The sequence below is a fragment of the Taudactylus pleione genome, unplaced genomic scaffold, assembly GCF_031769625.1.
Source record: "Taudactylus pleione unplaced genomic scaffold, aTauple2 ptg000631l, whole genome shotgun sequence".
Taxonomy (NCBI): domain Eukaryota; kingdom Metazoa; phylum Chordata; class Amphibia; order Anura; family Myobatrachidae; genus Taudactylus; species Taudactylus pleione.
Window position 1 is genome coordinate 925,819 of NW_028285033.1, and position 22,569 is coordinate 948,387.

The following is a 22,569-nucleotide window of genomic DNA, read 5'->3' on the forward strand; positions in this document are numbered from 1 at the left end:
GTGAGGACAGGGATGTGCTGACCTGTCACCCTTAGGGTCAGTTATGGGTGAGGACAGGGATGTGCTGACCTGTCATCCTTAGGGTCAGTTATGTGGTGAGGACAGGGATGTGCTGACCTGTCACCCTTAGGGTCAGTTATGTGGTGAGGACAGGGATGTGCTGACCTGTCACCCTTAGGGTCAGTTATGTGGTGAGGACAGGGATGTGCTGACCTGTCACCCTTAGGGTCAGTTATGTGGTGAGGACAGGGATGTGCTGACCTGTCATCCTTAGGGTCAGTTATGTGGTGAGGACAGGGATGTGCTGACCTGTCACCCTTAGGGTCAGTTTTGTGGTGAGGACAGGGATGTGCTGACCTGTCACCCTTAGGGTCAGTTATGTGGTGAGGACAGGGATGTGCTGACCTGTCATCCTTAGGGTCAGTTATGTGGTGAGGACAGGGATGTGCTGACCTGTCATCCTTAGGGTCAGTTATGTGGTGAGGACAGGGATGTGCTGACCTGTCATCCTTAGGGTCAGTTATGTGGTGAGGACAGGGATGTGCTGACCTGTCACCCTTAGGGTCAGTTATGTGGTGGTGACAGGGATGTGCTGACCTGTCATCCTTAGGGTCAGTTATGTGGTGAGTACAGGGATGTGCTGACCTGTCATCCTTAGGGTCAGTTATGTGGTGGGGACATGGATGTGCTGACCTGTCATCCTTAGGGTCAGTTATGTGGTGGGGGACAGTTATGTGCTGACCTGTCATCCTTAGGGTCAGTTATGTGGTGAGGTCAGGGATGTGCTGACCTGTCATCCTTAGGGTCAGTTATGTGGTGAGCACAGGGATGTGCTGACCTGTCACCCTTAGGGTCAGTTATGTGGTGGGGGACAGGAATGTGCTGACCTGTCACCCTTAGGGTCAGTTATGGGGTGAGGACAGGGATGTGCTGACCAGTCACCCTTAGGGTCAGTTATGGGGTGAGGACAGGGATGTGCTGACCAGTCACCCTTAGGGTCAGTTATGTGGTGGGGACAGGGATGTGCTGACCTGTCATCCTTAGGGTCAGTTATGGGGTGAGGACAGGGATGTGCTGACCAGTCACCCTTAGGGTCAGTTATGGGGTGAGGACAGGGATGTGCTGACCAGTCACCCTTAGGGTCAGTTATGTGGTGGGGACAGGGATGTGCTGACCAGTCACCCTTAGGGTCAGTTATGGGGTGAGGACAGGGATGTGCTGACCAGTCACCCTTAGGGTCAGTTATGTGGTGGGGACAGGGATGTGCTGACCTGTCATCCTTAGGGTCAGTTATGTGGTGAGGACAGGGATGTTCTGACCTGTCATCCTTAGGGTCAGTTATGTGGTGGGGACAGGGATGTGCTGACCTGTCATCCTTAGGGTCAGTTATGTGGTGAGGACAGGGATGTGCTGACCTGTCACCCTTAGGGTCAGTTATGTGGTGAGGACAGGGATGTGCTGACCTGTCACCCTTAGGGTCAGTTATGGGTGAGGACAGGGATGTGCTGACCTGTCACCCTTAGGGTCAGTTATGTGGTGAGGACAGGGATGTGCTGACCTGTCACCCTTAGGGTCAGTTATGTGGTGAGGACAGGGATGTGCTGACCTGTCATCCTTAGGGTCAGTTATGTGGTGAGGACAGGGATGTGCTGACCTGTCATCCTTAGGGTCAGTTATGTGGTGAGGACAGGGATGTGCTGACCTGTCATCCTTAGGGTCAGTTATGTGGTGAGGACAGGGATGTGCTGACCTGTCACCCTTAGGGTCAGTTATGTGGTGGGGACAGGGATGTGCTGACCTGTCATCCTTAGGGTCAGTTATGTGGTGGGGACAGGGATGTGCTGACCTGTCATCCTTAGGGTCAGTCATCCTTAGGGTCAGTTATGCGTTGAAGGACAGGATTGCACTTTTGTTTGTCCACATATTTTATGATTGGCCCAACCTGCGCTGGCGTCTGCCAATCACATTGATCATAAATAATGTAATTAGTCCTGGATCATCAACCCATGGCACCCCTGCAAATGCCCCAGGCACCCACTAGTGGATGCCTACAACTACATCCTAGTAACTAACACATAAATGTATGTACAGTATTAGATTAGAGCATCTTCATTTTTGTTTAAATAATAGTTATAAAGTTTGTTTTCTATACTGAGAATACTGAGTTTTTCTACCTTACAACTGTTCTCTATTTACATTATTATCTAAATGTTTACCTAGGACAGGGGTGGGGAACCTTTTTTCTGCCAAGGGCTATTTTGACATAACATTATTGACGGGCCGGTGCAGGCCATGCCCCTCCACGTGACATCACATGGGGGCGGTGCCACAATTGCCGGTGATTACAGCAATGCCCGCAGCATCCTGAGAATGTGCTGACAGGGAGCTGTAAGGGCAGCGGTGTGACTGTCTGATGCATCCTATGGACGCTCCATGTGACACTGCTGTATAGATTCTGGCTGCAGGGGGCCATTATAGCCAGATGAGGGCAGCATACCAAATGATTCCGCGGGCATTATACGGCCCCTGGGCCTGAGGTTCCCCATTCCTGACTTAGGACTAGTGCACAATAATGTATTTTTTACTAAAGCTGCCTCAGTGGTCTGCCAGTGCCCCCTCCTGCTTTGCCCCCAATTGATCAGGACCACCATTGTTGCTAGGAACTCACATAATAAACTATTTAGAGTATTACAAAGGTTGGGCAGTGCGGCCCTAGACTGTCACCTTCAGTAGATGTAACGTTTATTTGAGTAATATGTCATATGTACATAGAAAGTGCTGATTAATGTGCTAACACTCTGTTTTGTTTGTAAAGGAATTGCGGGAGCGAGTTTTAAGAGGAAAGTACCGTATCCCTTTCTATATGTCCACAGACTGCGAGAATCTGCTAAAAAAGCTGCTTGTGCTGAACCCAGTAAAACGTGGCAGCTTAGAAGTAAGAGATTATTCATTATACCTGTGCCCGATTGTCTTCTCTCTATATTACACTGATAATACACAGCTATCATTATACATGTGCCCGATTGTCTTCTCTCTATATTACACTGATAATACACAGCTATCATTATACATGTGCCTGATTGTCTTCTCTCTATATTACACTGATAATACACAGCTATCATTATACCTGTGCCTGATTGTCTTCTCTCTATATTACACTGATAATACACAGCTATCATTATACATGTGCCTGATTGTCTTCTCTCTATATTACACTGATAATACACAGCTATCATTATACATGTGCCCGATTGTCTTCTCTCTATATTACACTGATAATACACAGCTATCATTATACCTGTGCCCGATTGTCTTCTCTCTATATTACACTGATAATACACAGCTATCATTATACATGTGCCTGATTGTCTTCTCTCTATATTACACTGATAATACACAGCTATCATTATACATGTGCCTGATTGTCTTCTCTCTATATTACACTGATAATACACAGCTATCATTATACATGTGCCTGATTGTCTTCTCTCTATATTACACTGATAATACACAGCTATCATTATACCTGTGCCCGATTGTCTTCTCTCTATATTACACTGATAATACACAGCTATCATTATACCTGTGCCCGATTGTCTTCTCTCTATATTACACTGATAATACACAGCTATCATTATACATGTGCCTGATTGTCTTCTCTCTATATTACACTGATAATACACAGCTATCATTATACATGTGCCTGATTGTCTTCTCTCTATATTACACTGATAATACACAGCTATCATTATACCTGTGCCTGATTGTCTTCTCTCTATATTACACTGATAATACACAGCTATCATTATACCTGTGCCTGATTGTCTTCTCTCTATATTACACTGATAATACACAGCTATCATTATACATGTGCCTGATTGTCTTCTCTCTATATTACACTGATAATACACAGCTATCATTATACCTGTGCCTGATTGTCTTCTCTCTATATTACACTGATAATACACAGCTATCATTATACCTGTGCCTGATTGTCTTCTCTCTATATTACACTGATAATACACAGCTATCATTATACCTGTGCCTGATTGTCTTCTCTCTATATTACACTGATAATACACAGCTATCATTATACCTGTGCCCGATTGTCTTCTCTCTATATTACACTGATAATACACAGCTATCATTATACATGTGCCTGATTGTCTTCTCTCTATATTACACTGATAATACACAGCTATCATTATACATGTGCCTGATTGTCTTCTCTCTATATTACACTGATAATACACAGCTATCATTATACCTGTGCCTGATTGTCTTCTCTCTATATTACACTGATAATACACAGCTATCATTATACATGTGCCTGATTGTCTTCTCTCTATATTACACTGATAATACACAGCTATCATTATACATGTGCCTGATTGTCTTCTCTCTATATTACACTGATAATACACAGCTATCATTATACCTGTGCCTGATTGTCTTCTCTCTATATTACACTGATAATACACAGCTATCATTATACCTGTGCCTGATTGTCTTCTCTCTATATTACACTGATAATACACAGCTATCATTATACCTGTGCCCGATTGTCTTCTCTCTATATTACACTGATAATACACAGCTATCATTATACCTGTGCCTGATTGTCTTCTCTCTATATTACACTGATAATACACAGCTATCATTATACATGTGCCTGATTGTCTTCTCTCTATATTACACTGATAATACACAGCTATCATTATACCTGTGCCTGATTGTCTTCTCTCTATATTACACTGATAATACACAGCTATCATTATACCTGTGCCCGATTGTCTTCTCTCTATATTACACTGATAATACACAGCTATCATTATACCTGTGCCTGATTGTCTTCTCTCTATATTACACTGATAATACACAGCTATCATTATACCTGTGCCCGATTGTCTTCTCTCTATATTACACTGATAATACACAACTATCATTATACATGTGCCTGATTGTCTTCTCTCTATATTACACTGATAATACACAGCTATCATTATACATGTGCCCGATTGTCTTCTCTCTATATTACACTGATAATACACAGCTATCATTATACATGTGCCTGATTGTCTTCTCTCTATATTACACTGATAATACACAGCTATCATTATACCTGTGCCTGATTGTCTTCTCTCTATATTACACTGATAATACACAGCTATCATTATACCTGTGCCTGATTGTCTTCTCTCTATATTACACTGATAATACACAGCTATCATTATACATGTGCCCGATTGTCTTCTCTCTATATTACACTGATAATACACAGCTATCATTATACATGTGCCCGATTGTCTTCTCTCTATATTACACTGATAATACACAGCTATCATTATACCTGTGCCCGATTGTCTTCTCTCTATATTACACTGATAATACACAGCTATCATTATACATGTGCCCGATTGTCTTCTCTCTATATTACACTGATAATACACAGCTATCATTATACATGTGCCTGATTGTCTTCTCTCTATATTACACTGATAATACACAGCTATCATTATACATGTGCCCGATTGTCTTCTCTCTATATTACACTGATAATACACAGCTATCATTATACCTGTGCCTGATTGTCTTCTCTCTATATTACACTGATAATACACAGCTATCATTATACCTGTGCCCGATTGTCTTCTCTCTATATTACACTGATAATACACAGCTATCATTATACCTGTGCCCGATTGTCTTCTCTCTATATTACACTGATAATACACAGCTATCATTATACCTGTGCCCGATTGTCTTCTCTCTATATTACACTGATAATACACAGCTATCATTATACCTGTGCCCGATTGTCTTCTCTCTATATTACACTGATAATACACAGCTATCATTATACCTGTGCCCGATTGTCTTCTCTCTATATTACACTGATAATACACAGCTATCATTATACATGTGCCTGATTGTCTTCTCTCTATATTACACTGATAATACACAGCTATCATTATACATGTGCCCGATTGTCTTCTCTCTATATTACACTGATAATACACAGCTATCATTATACATGTGCCTGATTGTCTTCTCTCTATATTACACTGATAATACACAGCTATCATTATACATGTGCCCGATTGTCTTCTCTCTATATTACACTGATAATACACAGCTATCATTATACCTGTGCCCGATTGTCTTCTCTCTATATTACACTGATAATACACAGCTATCATTATACCTGTGCCCGATTGTCTTCTCTCTATATTACACTGATAATACACAGCTATCATTATACCTGTGCCCGATTGTCTTCTCTCTATATTACACTGATAATACACAGCTATCATTATACCTGTGCCCGATTGTCTTCTCTCTATATTACACTGATAATACACAGCTATCATTATACCTGTGCCCGATTGTCTTCTCTCTATATTACACTGATAATACACAGCTATCATTATACCTGTGCCTGATTGTCTTCTCTCTATATTACACTGATAATACACAGCTATCATTATACATGTGCCTGATTGTCTTCTCTCTATATTACACTGATAATACACAGCTATCATTATACCTGTGCCTGATTGTCTTCTCTCTATATTACACTGATAATACACAGCTATCATTATACATGTGCCCGATTGTCTTCTCTCTATATTACACTGATAATACACAGCTATCATTATACATGTGCCTGATTGTCTTCTCTCTATATTACACTGATAATACACAGCTATCATTATACATGTGCCTGATTGTCTTCTCTCTATATTACACTGATAATACACAGCTATCATTATACATGTGCCTGATTGTCTTCTCTCTATATTACACTGATAATACACAGCTATCATTATACATGTGCCTGATTGTCTTCTCTCTATATTACACTGATAATACACAGCTATCATTATACCTGTGCCCGATTGTCTTCTCTCTATATTACACTGATAATACACAGCTATCATTATACATGTGCCCGATTGTCTTCTCTCTATATTACACTGATAATACACAGCTATCATTATACATGTGCCTGATTGTCTTCTCTCTATATTACACTGATAATACACAGCTATCATTATACATGTGCCTGATTGTCTTCTCTCTATATTACACTGATAATACACAGCTATCATTATACATGTGCCTGATTGTCTTCTCTCTATATTACACTGATAATACACAGCTATCATTATACCTGTGCCCGATTGTCTTCTCTCTATATTACACTGATAATACACAGCTATCATTATACCTGTGCCCGATTGTCTTCTCTCTATATTACACTGATAATACACAGCTATCATTATACCTGTGCCCGATTGTCTTCTCTCTATATTACACTGATAATACACAGCTATCATTATACCTGTGCCCGATTGTCTTCTCTCTATATTACACTGATAATACACAGCTATCATTATACCTGTGCCCGATTGTCTTCTCTCTATATTACACTGATAATACACAGCTATCATTATACCTGTGCCCGATTGTCTTCTCTCTATATTACACTGATAATACACAGCTATCATTATACCTGTGCCTGATTGTCTTCTCTCTATATTACACTGATAATACACAGCTATCATTATACATGTGCCTGATTGTCTTCTCTCTATATTACACTGATAATACACAGCTATCATTATACCTGTGCCTGATTGTCTTCTCTCTATATTACACTGATAATACACAGCTATCATTATACATGTGCCCGATTGTCTTCTCTCTATATTACACTGATAATACACAGCTATCATTATACATGTGCCTGATTGTCTTCTCTCTATATTACACTGATAATACACAGCTATCATTATACATGTGCCTGATTGTCTTCTCTCTATATTACACTGATAATACACAGCTATCATTATACATGTGCCTGATTGTCTTCTCTCTATATTACACTGATAATACACAGCTATCATTATACATGTGCCTGATTGTCTTCTCTCTATATTACACTGATAATACACAGCTATCATTATACCTGTGCCCGATTGTCTTCTCTCTATATTACACTGATAATACACAGCTATCATTATACATGTGCCCGATTGTCTTCTCTCTATATTACACTGATAATACACAGCTATCATTATACATGTGCCTGATTGTCTTCTCTCTATATTACACTGATAATACACAGCTATCATTATACATGTGCCTGATTGTCTTCTCTCTATATTACACTGATAATACACAGCTATCATTATACATGTGCCTGATTGTCTTCTCTCTATATTACACTGATAATACACAGCTATCATTATACCTGTGCCCGATTGTCTTCTCTCTATATTACACTGATAATACACAGCTATCATTATACCTGTGCCTGATTGTCTTCTCTCTATATTACACTGATAATACACAGCTATCATTATACCTGTGCCTGATTGTCTTCTCTCTATATTACACTGATAATACACAGCTATCATTATACATGTGCCTGATTGTCTTCTCTCTATATTACACTGATAATACACAGCTATCATTATACCTGTGCCTGATTGTCTTCTCTCTATATTACACTGATAATACACAGCTATCATTATACATGTGCCTGATTGTCTTCTCTCTATATTACACTGATAATACACAGCTATCATTATACATGTGCCTGATTGTCTTCTCTCTATATTACACTGATAATACACAGCTATCATTATACCTGTGCCCGATTGTCTTCTCTCTATATTACACTGATAATACACAGCTATCATTATACCTGTGCCCGATTGTCTTCTCTCTATATTACACTGATAATACACAGCTATCATTATACCTGTGCCCGATTGTCTTCTCTCTATATTACACTGATAATACACAGCTATCATTATACATGTGCCCGATTGTCTTCTCTCTATATTACACTGATAATACACAGCTATCATTATACATGTGCCCGATTGTCTTCTCTCTATATTACACTGATAATACACAGCTATCATTATACATGTGCCTGATTGTCTTCTCTCTATATTACACTGATAATACACAGCTATCATTATACATGTGCCCGATTGTCTTCTCTCTATATTACACTGATAATACACAGCTATCATTATACCTGTGCCTGATTGTCTTCTCTCTATATTACACTGATAATACACAGCTATCATTATACATGTGCCCGATTGTCTTCTCTCTATATTACACTGATAATACACAGCTATCATTATACCTGTGCCCGATTGTCTTCTCTCTATATTACACTGATAATACACAGCTATCATTATACCTGTGCCCGATTGTCTTCTCTCTATATTACACTGATAATACACAGCTATCATTATACATGTGCCTGATTGTCTTCTCTCTATATTACACTGATAATACACAGCTATCATTATACCTGTGCCCGATTGTCTTCTCTCTATATTACACTGATAATACACAGCTATCATTATACATGTGCCTGATTGTCTTCTCTCTATATTACACTGATAATACACAGCTATCATTATACATGTGCCTGATTGTCTTCTCTCTATATTACACTGATAATACACAGCTATCATTATACCTGTGCCTGATTGTCTTCTCTCTATATTACACTGATAATACACAGCTATCATTATACATGTGCCTGATTGTCTTCTCTCTATATTACACTGATAATACACAGCTATCATTATACATGTGCCTGATTGTCTTCTCTCTATATTACACTGATAATACACAGCTATCATTATACCTGTGCCCGATTGTCTTCTCTCTATATTACACTGATAATACACAGCTATCATTATACCTGTGCCCGATTGTCTTCTCTCTATATTACACTGATAATACACAGCTATCATTATACCTGTGCCCGATTGTCTTCTCTCTATATTACACTGATAATACACAGCTATCATTATACATGTGCCCGATTGTCTTCTCTCTATATTACACTGATAATACACAGCTATCATTATACATGTGCCCGATTGTCTTCTCTCTATATTACACTGATAATACACAGCTATCATTATACCTGTGCCCGATTGTCTTCTCTCTATATTACACTGATAATACACAGCTATCATTATACCTGTGCCTGATTGTCTTCTCTCTATATTACACTGATAATACACAGCTATCATTATACCTGTGCCCGATTGTCTTCTCTCTATATTACACTGATAATACACAGCTATCATTATACATGTGCCCGATTGTCTTCTCTCTATATTACACTGATAATACACAGCTATCATTATACATGTGCCTGATTGTCTTCTCTCTATATTACACTGATAATACACAGCTATCATTATACATGTGCCCGATTGTCTTCTCTCTATATTACAATGATAATACACAGCTATCATTATACCTGTGCCTGATTGTCTTCTCTCTATATTACACTGATAATACACAGCTATCATTATACATGTGCCCGATTGTCTTCTCTCTATATTACACTGATAATACACAGCTATCATTATACATGTGCCTGATTGTCTTCTCTCTATATTACACTGATAATACACAGCTATCATTATACCTGTGCCCGATTGTCTTCTCTCTATATTACACTGATAATACACAGCTATCATTATACCTGTGCCTGATTGTCTTCTCTCTATATTACACTGATAATACACAGCTATCATTATACATGTGCCTGATTGTCTTCTCTCTATATTACACTGATAATACACAGCTATCATTATACATGTGCCTGATTGTCTTCTCTCTATATTACACTGATAATACACAGCTATCATTATACCTGTGCCTGATTGTCTTCTCTCTATATTACACTGATAATACACAGCTATCATTATACCTGTGCCTGATTGTCTTCTCTCTATATTACACTGATAATACACAGCTATCATTATACATGTGCCTGATTGTCTTCTCTCTATATTACACTGATAATACACAGCTATCATTATACCTGTGCCCGATTGTCTTCTCTCTATATTACACTGATAATACACAGCTATCATTATACCTGTGCCCGATTGTCTTCTCTCTATATTACACTGATAATACACAGCTATCATTATACCTGTGCCCGATTGTCTTCTCTCTATATTACACTGATAATACACAGCTATCATTATACCTGTGCCCGATTGTCTTCTCTCTATATTACACTGATAATACACAGCTATCATTATACCTGTGCCCGATTGTCTTCTCTCTATATTACACTGATAATACACAGCTATCATTATACCTGTGCCCGATTGTCTTCTCTCTATATTACAATGATAATACACAGCTATCATTATACCTGTGCCCGATTGTCTTCTCTCTATATTACACTGATAATACACAGCTATCATTATACATGTGCCTGATTGTCTTCTCTCTATATTACACTGATAATACACAGCTATCATTATACCTGTGCCCGATTGTCTTCTCTCTATATTACACTGATAATACACAGCTATCATTATACCTGTGCCCGATTGTCTTCTCTCTATATTACACTGATAATACACAGCTATCATTATACCTGTGCCCGATTGTCTTCTCTCTATATTACACTGATAATACACAGCTATCATTATACCTGTGCCCGATTGTCTTCTCTCTATATTACACTGATAATACACAGCTATCATTATACATGTGCCCGATTGTCTTCTCTCTATATTACACTGATAATACACAGCTATCATTATACCTGTGCCTGATTGTCTTCTCTCTATATTACACTGATAATACACAGCTATCATTATACCTGTGCCTGATTGTCTTCTCTCTATATTACAATGATAATACACAGCTATCATTATACCTGTGCCTGATTGTCTTCTCTCTATATTACACTGATAATACACAGCTATCATTACCTTTGTCAATCACTTGCCTGGCGAATGCCGGAAGCGAATCATCCAGTAACCACCGATCTTACAGGGTCTCCCGGAATCTGACCCTCCCCCGCCAACTACTCTTATCTCTCGGAACCAGCCACAGTGGTCCCAGATTATCCGCAGTTGCCGGCAGCTGGTCTCCTGCTGGTTCTGCTCCTCCCCACTCCAGTCACTCCCTCTATACCCGGTCAGGCAGAGATGGCCATAACATTGCCCACCTATGGCTTACTGCAGCTGGCGAGATCAAAGTTGTCACTGCCCTGCCCCCCAGTCTCCCCCAATCTCAAGTTCCCACCAACCACAGCGATCCTAATAGGAATAAAAGCACTTCCCTTCCTGCTGCTTTGTATGCTGTCTATGATTTCGTGCAGAGAGAGATACAATTATGTTACACAGTTGCAGGCAAGAGAACAGTAATACAAATCTGATATAATATGTTACAGTATATTGTGTCATCAGTGGTCACTCAGCTCAGTGTGATCACAGCCCCAGGTCAGAGTGCGATCACAGCCCCAGGTCAGGGTGCGATCACAGCCCCAGGTCAGGGTGCGATCACAGCCCCAGGTCAGGGTGCGATCACAGCCCCAGGTCAGGGTGCGATCACAGCCCCAGGTCAGGGTGCGATGACAGCCCCAGGTCAGGGTGCGATGACAGCCCCAGGTCAGGGTGCGATGACAGCCCCAGGTCAGGGTGCGATGACAGCCCCAGGTCAGGGTGCGATGACAGCCCCAGGTCAGGGTGCGATGACAGCCCCAGGTCAGGGTGCGATGACAGCCCCAGGTCAGGGTGCGATGACAGCCCCAGGTCAGGGTGCGATGACAGCCCCAGGTCAGGGTGCGATGACAGCCCCAGGTCAGGGTGCGATGACAGCCCCAGGTCAGGGTGCGATGACAGCCCCAGGTCAGGGTGCGATGACAGCCCCAGGTCAGGGTGCGATGACAGCCCCAGGTCAGGGTGCGATGACAGCCCCAGGTCAGGGTGCGATGACAGCCCCAGGTCAGGGTGCGATGACAGCCCCAGGTCAGAGTGCGATGACAGCCCCAGGTCAGAGTGCGATGACAGCCCCAGGTCAGAGTGCGATGACAGCCCCAGGTCAGAGTGCGATGACAGCCCCAGGTCAGAGTGCGATGACAGCCCCAGGTCAGCAAACACCAATAAAAATAAAAATTGAATCAGTGTTAATTAACGTTTAATATAAATCTCGAGTTTTAATGTTTTTACAGTTAAATTATACTTAATTAAAAACATTTTTTTTAAATAAATATATGTTGAATATGTTTTAAATAGATGTTATTAACAAAATTCAACCATAAAATAAATCAACAATTTCTAAGACAGTATGGTAATGGTATAGATTTTTGTTTGTAAGAGAACTGTGTATACCCTAAAAGTTGCCTTTCCAGAAAACTGGAGATATGTCCAGTTGCTGTCTTGGCTTCAATGGGAAAATTAGGACTTGATGTTTGCTGTGTTTTGGTTCAATCTGCTGGTGACAACCTTGCATGCTCAGGGGAGTATTCAATTACCCCAGACCATTTTTTGGGGGCGAAAAACTGGACTTTTCCCCACTTTTTAGGTTCAGGTAATTCAAGTAAAGCCTGTGTTTTTTTTTGCCCCCTGAAAAATTATCTGTTTTCAGGCGAAACACATAGGGGTAAATTTACTAAAGTGAGAGTTTTTAGAAGTGAGTTTTAAAAGTGATGTTGCCCATAGCAACCAATCAGATTCTACTTAACATATAACTAGCACCTTCTAGAAGATAATCGCTAGAATATGTTTGGTTGCTATGGGCAACGTCACTGTTAAAACTCACTTCTAAAAACTCTCACTTTAGTAAATTTACCCCATAGAATCCGTGATAACTTCATCAACCTATGTGTTATAGCTGGTCGCTTCCCAAAAACAGGCTAATTATCAGGGATTTTTTTTCAGAGCCTACTGAGATCCCCCCAAAAATCCCTGATACGGCCGCGCTTTGGGGATATTTGGATGGCCCCAGTGGATCAATTAACGCAGTAATTTACTACAGCTAATTGAATTCCCCCTTTGTCTTTGAGTCATTTTCCATGTTCATAAAAAAATGCAGATTTTGGCTAAATTCTGGTGTTATAACATACAGAGGATTAATCTAATAAATAGCGGACATGACGTAGGATGCGAGCGGCCAGGGGGCGTTTTTAACAAATAAACGAGCGTATGTTTTGCTCGCTCGTTCAGACTTAGAGGTGTGAACAGACTGCAATGTGCGTACGGATCATTTGAATAGCCACCCCTTGTTTTTAAACGAGCGACCACAAATAGCGAACGGCTCTGAATCAGGCCCTTAGTTTCCTATGTATCTCCTCATAGCACTATCAGGCATGAGGCTGCCTTAGCTTCCTGTGCACCTCCTCATAGCACTATCAGGCATGAGGCTGCATTAGCTTCCTGTGCATCTCCTCATACCACTATCAGGCATGAGGCTGCCATAGCTTCCTATGCACCTCCTCATAGCACTATCAGGCATGAGGCTGCCTTAGCTTCCTGTGCACCTCCTCGTAGCACTATCAGGCATGAGGCTGCCTTAGCTTCCTGTGCACCTCCTCATAGCACTATCAGGCATGAGGCTGCCTTAGTTTCCTATGCACCTCCTCATAGCACTATCAGGCATGAGGATGCCTTAGTTTCCTATGCATCTCCTCATAGCACTATCAGCCATGAGGCTGCCATAGCTTCCTGTGCACCTCCTCATACCACTATTAGGCATGAGGCTGCCATAGCTTCCTGTGCACCTTCTCATAGCACTATCAGGCATGAGGCTGCCTTAGTTTCCTATGCACCTCCTCATAGCACTATCAGGCATGAGGCTGCCTTAGCTTCCTGTGAACCTCATAGCACTATCAGGCATGAGGCTGCCTTAGCTTCCTGTGCACCTCCTCATACCACTATCAGGCATGAGGCTGCCTTAGTTTCCTGTGCACCTCCTCATAGCACTATCAGGCATGAGGCTGCCTTAGTTTCCTATGCATCTCCTCATAGCACTATCAGGCTTGAGGCTACCATAGCTTCCTGTGCACCTCCTCATACCACTATCAGGCATGAGGCTGCCATAGCTTCCTGTGCACCTCCTCATAGCACTATCAGGCATGAGGCTGCCTTAGTTTCCTATGCACCTCCTCATAGCACTATCAGGCATGAGGCTGCCTTGGTTTCCTGTGCACCTCCTCATAGCACTATCAGGCATGAGGCTGCCTTAGCTTCCTGTGAACCTCATAGCACTATCAGGCATGAGGCTGCCTTAGCTTCCTGTGCACCTCCTCATACCACTATCAGGCATGAGGCTGCCTTAGTTTCCTGTGCACCTCCTCATAGCACTATCAGGCATGAGGCTGCCTTAGTTTCCTATGCATCTCCTCATAGCACTATCAGGCTTGAGGCTACCATAGCTTCCTGTGCACCTCCTCATACCACTATCAGGCATGAGGCTGCCATAGCTTCCTGTGCACCTCCTCATAGCACTATCAGGCATGAGGCTGCCTTAGTTTCCTATGCACCTCCTCATAGCACTATCAGGCATGATGCTGCCTTAGTTTCCTATGCATCTTCTCATAGCACTATCAGGCATGAGGCTGCCTTAGCTTCTTGTGCACCTCCTTATAGCACTATCAGGCATGAGGCTGCCTTAGTTTCCTGAGCATCTCCTCATAGCACTATCAGGCATGAGGCTGCCTTAGCTTCTTGTGCACCTCCTTATAGCACTATCAGGCATGAGGCTGCCTTAGTTTCCTGAGCATCTCCTCATAGCACTATCAGGCATGAGGCTGCCTTAGTTTCCTGTGCATCTCCTCATAGCACTATCAGGCATGAAGCTGCCTTAGTTTCCTGTGCACCTGCTCCTAGCACTATCAGGCATGAGGCTGCCATAGCTTCCTGTGCACCTCCTCATAGCACTATCAGGCATGAGGCTGCCTTAGCGTCCTGTGCACCTCCTCATAGCACTATCAGGCATGAGGCTGCCATAGCTTCCTGTGCACCTCCTCATAGCACTATCAGGCATGAGGCTGCCTTAGCTTCCTGTGCACCTCCTCATAGCACTATCAGGCATGAGCCTGCCTTAGCTTCCTGTGCACCTCCTCATAGCACTATCAGGCATGAGGCTGCCTTAGTTTCCTGTGCACCTCTTCATAGCACTATCAGGCATGAGGCTGCCTTAGATTCCTGTGCACCTCCTCATAGCACTATCAGGCATGAGCCTGCCTTAGCTTCCTGTGCACCTCCTCATAGCACTATCAGGCATGAGGCTGCCTTAGCTCCCTATGCACCTCCTCGTAGCACTATCAGGCATGAGGCTGCATTAGCTTCCTGTGCATCTCCTCATACCACTATCAGGCATGAGGCTGCCATAGCTTCCTCTGCACCTCCTCGTAGCACTATCAGGCATGAGGCTGCCTTAGCTTCCTGTGCACCTCCTCATAGCACTATCAGGCATGAGGCTGACTTAGTTTCCTGTGCATCTCCTCATAGCACTATCAGGCATGAGGCTGCCATAGCTTCCTGTGCACCTCCTCATACCACTATCAGGCATGAGGCTGCCATAGCTTCCTGTGCACCTCCTCATACCACTATTAGGCATGAGGCTGCCATAGCTTCCTGTGCACCTTCTCATAGCACTATCAGGCATGAGGCTGCCTTAGTTTCCTATGCACCTCCTCATAGCACTATCAGGCATGAAGCTGCCATAGCTTCCTGTGCATCTCCTCATAGCACTATCAGGCATGAGGCTGCCTTAGTTTCCTGTGCACCTGCTCCTAGCACTATCAGGCATGAGGCTGCCATAGCTTCCTATGCACCTCCTCATAGCACTATCAGGCATGAGGCTGCCTTAGTTTCCTATGCATCTCCTCATAGCACTATCAGGCATGAGGCTGCCTTAGCTTCCTGTGCACCTCCTCATAGCACTATCAGGCATGAGGCTGCCTTAGTTTCCTGTGCATCTCCTCATAGCACTATCAGGCATGAGGCTGCCTTAGCTTCCTGTGCATCTCCTCATGCCACTATCAGGCATGAGGCTGCCATAGCTTCCTATGCACCTCCTCATAGCACTATCAGGCATGAGGCTGCCTTAGCTTCCTGTGCACCTCCTCATAGCACTATCAGGCATGAGGCTGCCTTAGCTTCCTGTGCACCTCCTCATAGCACTATCAGGCATGAGGCTGCCTTAGTTTCCTATGCACCTCCTCATAGCACTATCAGGCATGAGGCTGCCTTAGCTTCCTGTGCACCTCCTCATAGCACTATCAGGCATGAGGCTGCCATAGCTTCCTGTGCACCTCCTCATAGCACTATCAGGCATGAGGCTGCCTTAGCTTCCTGTGCACCTCCTCATAGCACTATCAGGCATGAGCCTGCCTTAGCTTCCTGTGCACCTCCTCATAGCACTATCAGGCATGAGGCTGCCTTAGTTTCCTGTGCACCTCTTCATAGCACTATCAGGCATGAGGCTGCATTAGCTTCCTGTGCATCTCCTCATACCACTATCAGGCATGAGGCTGCCATAGCTTCCTCTGCACCTCCTCCTAGCACTATCAGGCATGAGGCTGCCTTAGCTCCCTATGCACCTCCTCGTAGCACTATCAGGCATGAGGCTGCATTAGCTTCCTGTGCATCTCCTCATACCACTATCAGGCATGAGGCTGCCATAGCTTCCTCTGCACCTCCTCGTAGCACTATCAGGCATGAGGCTGCCTTAGCTTCCTGTGCACCTCCTCGTAGCACTATCAGGCATGAGGCTGCCTTAGTTTCCTATGCACCTCCTCATAGCACTATCAGGCATGAGGCTGCCTTAGTTTCCTGTGCACCTCCTCATACCACTATTAGGCATGGGGCTGCCATAGCTTCCTATGCACCTCCTCATAGCACTATCAGGCATGAGGCTACCTTAGCATCCTGTGAACCTCATAGCACTATCAGGCATGAGGCTGTCTTAGCTTCCTGTGCATCTCCTCATAGCACTATCAGGCATGAGGCTGCCTTAGTTTCCTGTGCACCTCCTCATAGCACTATCAGGCATGAGGCTGCCTTAGTTTCCTGGGTACCTCCTCATAGCACTATCAGGCATGAGGCTGCCTTAGCTCCCTGTGCACCTCCTCGTAGCACTATCAGGCATGAGGCTGCCTTAGCTTCCTGTGCATCTCCTCATAGCACTATCAGTCATGAGGCTGCCTTAGCTTCCTGTGCACCTCCTCATAGCACTATCAGGCATGAGGCTGCCTTAGTTTCCTGGGTACCTCCTCATAGCACTATCAGGCATGAGGCTGCCTTAGCTCCCTGTGCACCTCCTCGTAGCACTATCAGGCATGAGGCTGCCTTAGCTTCCTATGCATCTCCTCATAGCACTATCAGTCATGAGGCTGCCTTAGCTTCCTGTGCACCTCCTCATAGCACTATCAGGCATGAGGCTGCCTTAGCTCCCTATGCACCTCCTCGTAGCACTATCAGGCATGAGGCTGCATTAGCTTCCTGTGCATCTCCTCATACCACTATCAGGCATGAGGCTGCCATAGCTTCCTCTGCACCTCCTCGTAGCACTATCAGGCATGAGGCTGCCTTAGCTTCCTGTGCACCTCCTCGTAGCACTATCATTCATGAGGCTGCCTTAGTTTCCTATGCACCTCCTCATAGCACTATCAGGCATGAGGCTGCCTTAGTTTCCTGTGCATCTCCTCATAGCACTATCAGGCATGAGGCTGCCATAGCTTCCTGTGCACCTCCTCATACCACTATTAGGCATGGGGCTGCCATAGCTTCCTATGCACCTCCTCATAGCACTATCTGGCATGAGGCTACCTTAGCGTCCTGTGAACCTCATACCACTATCAGGCATGAGGCTGCCTTAGTTTCCTGTGCACCTCCTCATAGCACTATCAGGCATGAGGCTGCCTTAGTTTCCTATGCATCTCCTCATAGCACTATCAGGCATGAAGCTGCCATAGCTTACTGTGCATCTCCTCATAGCACTATCAGGCATGAGGCTGCCTTAGTTTCCTGTTCAGCTGCTCCTAGCACTATCAGGCATGAGGCTGCCATAGCTTCCTATGCACCTCCTCATAGCACTATCAGGCATGAGGCTGCCTTAGTTTCCTATGCATCTCCTCATAGCACTATCAGGCATGAGGCTGCCTTAGCTTCCTGTGCACCTCCTCATAGCACTATCAGGCATGAGGCTGCCTTAGTTTCCTGTGCATCTCCTCATAGCACTATCAGGCATGAGGCTGCCTTAGCTTCCTGTGCATCTCCTCATGCCACTATCAGGCATGAGGCTGCCATAGCTTCCTATGCACCTCCTCATAGCACTATCAGGCATGAGGCTGCCTTAGCTTCCTGTGCACCTCCTCGTAGCACTATCAGGCATGAGGCTGCCTTAGCTTCCTGTGCACCTCCTCATAGCACTATCAGGCATGAGCCTGCCTTAGTTTCCTATGCACCTCCTCATAGCACTATCAGGCATGAGGCTACCTTAGTTTCCTATGCATCTCCTCATAGCACTATCAGGCATGAGGCTGCCATAGCTTCCTGTGCACCTCCTCATACCACTATTAGGCATGAGGCTGCCATAGCTTCCTGTGCACCTCCTCATAGCACTATCAGGCATGAGGCTGCCTTAGTTTCCTATGCACCTCCTCATAGCACTATCAGGCATGAGGCTGCCTTAGTTTCCTGTGCATCTCCTCATAGCACTATCAGGCATGAGGCTGCCTTAGTTTCCTGTGCATCTCCTCATAGCACTATCAGGCATGAGGCTGCCTTAGTTTCCTGTGCACCTGCTCCTAGCACTATCAGGCATGAGGCTGCCATAGCTTCCTGTGCACCTCCTCATAGCACTCTCAGGCATGAGGCTGCCTTAGCTTCCTGTGCACCTCCTCCTAGCACTATCAGGCATGAAGCTGCCTTAGCTTCCTGTGCATCTCCTCATAGCACTATCAGGCATGAGGCTGGCTTAGTTTCCTGTGCACCTCCTCATAGCACTATCAGGCATGAGGCTGCCTTAGTTTCCTGGGTACCTCCTCATAGCACTATCAGGCATGAGGCTGCCTTAGCTCCCTGTGCACCTCCTCGTAGCACTATCAGGCATGAGGCTGCCTTAGCTCCCTATGCACCTCCTCGTAGCACTATCAGGCATGAGGCTGCATTAGCTTCCTGTGCATCTCCTCATACCACTATCAGGCATGAGGCTGCCATAGCTTCCTTTGCATCTCCTCGTAGCACTATCAGGCATGAGGCTGCCACAGTTTCCTATGCACCTCCTCATAGCACTATCAGGCATGAGGCTGCCTTAGTTTCCTGTGCATCTCCTCATAGCACTATCAGGCATGAGGCTGCCTTAGTTTCCTGTGCACCTGCTCCTAGCACTATCAGGCATGAGGCTGCCATAGCTTCCTGTGCACCTCCTCATAGCACTATCAGGCATGAGGCTGCCTTAGCTTCCTGTGCACCTCCTCCTAGCACTATCAGGCATGAGGCTGCCTTAGCTTCCTGTGCATCTCCTCATAGCACTATCAGGCATGAGGCTGCCTTAGTTTCCTGTGCACCTCCTCATAGCACTATCAGGCATGAGGCTGCCTTAATTTCCTGGGTACCTCCTCATAGCACTATCAGGCATGAGGCTGCCTTAGCTCCCTGTGCACCTCCTCGTAGCACTATCAGGCATGAGGCTGCCTTAGCTCCCTATGCACCTCCTCATAGCACTATCAGGCATGAGGCTGCATTAGCTTCCTGTGCATCTCCTCATACCACTATCAGGCATGAGGCTGCCATAGCTTCCTTTGCATCTCCTCGTAGCACTATCAGGCATGAGGCTGCCTTAGCTCCCTGTGCACCTCCTCGTAGCACTATCAGGCATGAGGCTGCCTTAGCTTCCTGTGCACCTCCTCGTAGCACTATCAGGCATGAGGCTGCCTTAGCTTCCTGTGCACCTCCTCATAGCACTATCAGGCATGAGGCTGCCTTTGTTTCCTTTGCACCTACTCATAGCACTATCAGGCATGAGGCTGCCTCAGCTTCTTGTGCACCTCCTCCTAACACTATCAGGCATGAGGCTGCCTCTGCTTCCTGTGCATCTCCTCATACCAATTTCAGGCATGAGGCTGACTCAGCTTCCTGTGCACCTCCTCATAGCACTATCAGGCATGAGGCTGCCTTAGCTTCCTGAGCACATCATAGCACTATCAGGCATGAGGCTGCCTTAGTTTCCTGTGCATCTCCTCATAGCACTATCAGGCATGAGGCTGCCTTAGCTTCATGTGCACCTCCTCATAGCACTATCAGGCATGAGGCTGCCTTAGTTTCCTATGTATCTCCTCATAGCACTATCAGGCATGAGGCTGCCTTAGCTTCCTGTGCATCTCCTCATAGCACTATCAGGCATGAGGCTGCCATAGTTTCCTGTGCATCTCCTCATAGCACTATCAGGCATGAGGCTGCCTTAGCTTCCTGTGCAACTCCTCATAGCACTATCAGGCATGAGGCTGCCTTAGCTTCCTGTGCACCTCCTCATAGCACTATCAGGCATGAGGCTGCCTTAGCTTCCTGTGCACCTCCTCATAGCACTATCAGGGATGAGGCTGCCTTAGTTTCCTATGCACCTCCTCATAGCACTATCAGGCATGAGGCTGCCTTAGCTTCCTGTGCACCTCCTCATACCACTATTAGGCATGAGGCTGCCATAGCTTCCTGTGCACCTTCTCATAGCACTATCATGCATGAGGCTGCCTTAGTTTCCTATGCACCTCATAGCACTATCAGGCATGAGGCTGCCTTAGCTTCCTGTGAACGTCATAGCACTATCAGGCATGAGACTGCCTTAGCTTCCTGTGCACCTCCTCATACCACTATCCGGCATGAGGCTGCCTTAGCTTCCTGTGCACCTCCTCATACCACTATCCGGCATGAGGTTGCCTTAGTTTCCTGTGCACCTCCTCATAGTACTATCAGGCATGAGGCTGACTTAGCTTCCTGTGCACCTCCTCGTAGCACTATCAGGCATGAGGCTGCCTTAGCTTCCTGTGCACCTCCTCGTAGCACTATCAGGAATGAGGCTGCCTTAGTTTCCTGTGCATCTCCTCATAGCACTATCAGGCATGAGGCTGCCTTAGCTTCCTGTGCACCTCCTCATAGCACTATCAGGCATGAGGCTGCCTTAGTTTCCTATGTATCTCCTCATAGCACTATCAGGCATGAGGCTGCCTTAGCTTCCTGTGCATCTCCTCATAGCACTATCAGGCATGAGGCTGCCTTAGCTTCCTGTGCACCTCCTCATAGCACTATCAGGCATGAGGCTGCCTTAGTTTCCTTTGCACCTCCTCATAGCACTATCAGGCATGAGGCTGCCTTAGCTTCCTGTGCATCCCCTCATAGCACTATCAGGCATGAGGCTGCCATAGCTTCCTGTGCACCTCCTCATAGCACTACCAGGCATGAGGCTGCCAGAGCTTCCTGTGCATCTCCTCATAGCACTATCAGGCATGAGGCTGCCTTGGTTTCCTGTGCACCTCCTCATAGCACTATCAGGCATGAGGCTGCCTTAGCTTCCTGTGCATCTCCTCGTAGCACTATCAGGCATGAGGCTGCCTTAGTTTCCTGTGCATCTCCTCATAGCACTATCAGGCATGAGGCTGCCTTAGCTTCCTGTGCACCTCCTCATAGCACTATCAGGCATGAGGCTGCCTTAGCTTCCTGTGCATCTCCTCATAGCACTATCAGGAATGAGGCTGCCTTAGTTTCC

At 44.8% G+C, this 22,569-nt stretch overlaps 1 protein-coding gene across 1 annotated transcript in view; it reads left to right on the forward strand.

The window, feature by feature from the left end:
* MARK1 (microtubule affinity regulating kinase 1) overlaps positions 1-22,569 on the forward strand; it is a 1,129,886-nt gene that overhangs the window by 749,795 nt on the left and 357,522 nt on the right. Inside the window, exon 10 of the mRNA XM_088454765.1 lies at positions 2,816-2,935. Within this exon, the coding sequence (XP_088310891.1) occupies positions 2,816-2,935 (120 nt within the window). The remainder of the gene's footprint in view (positions 1-2,815; positions 2,936-22,569) is intronic.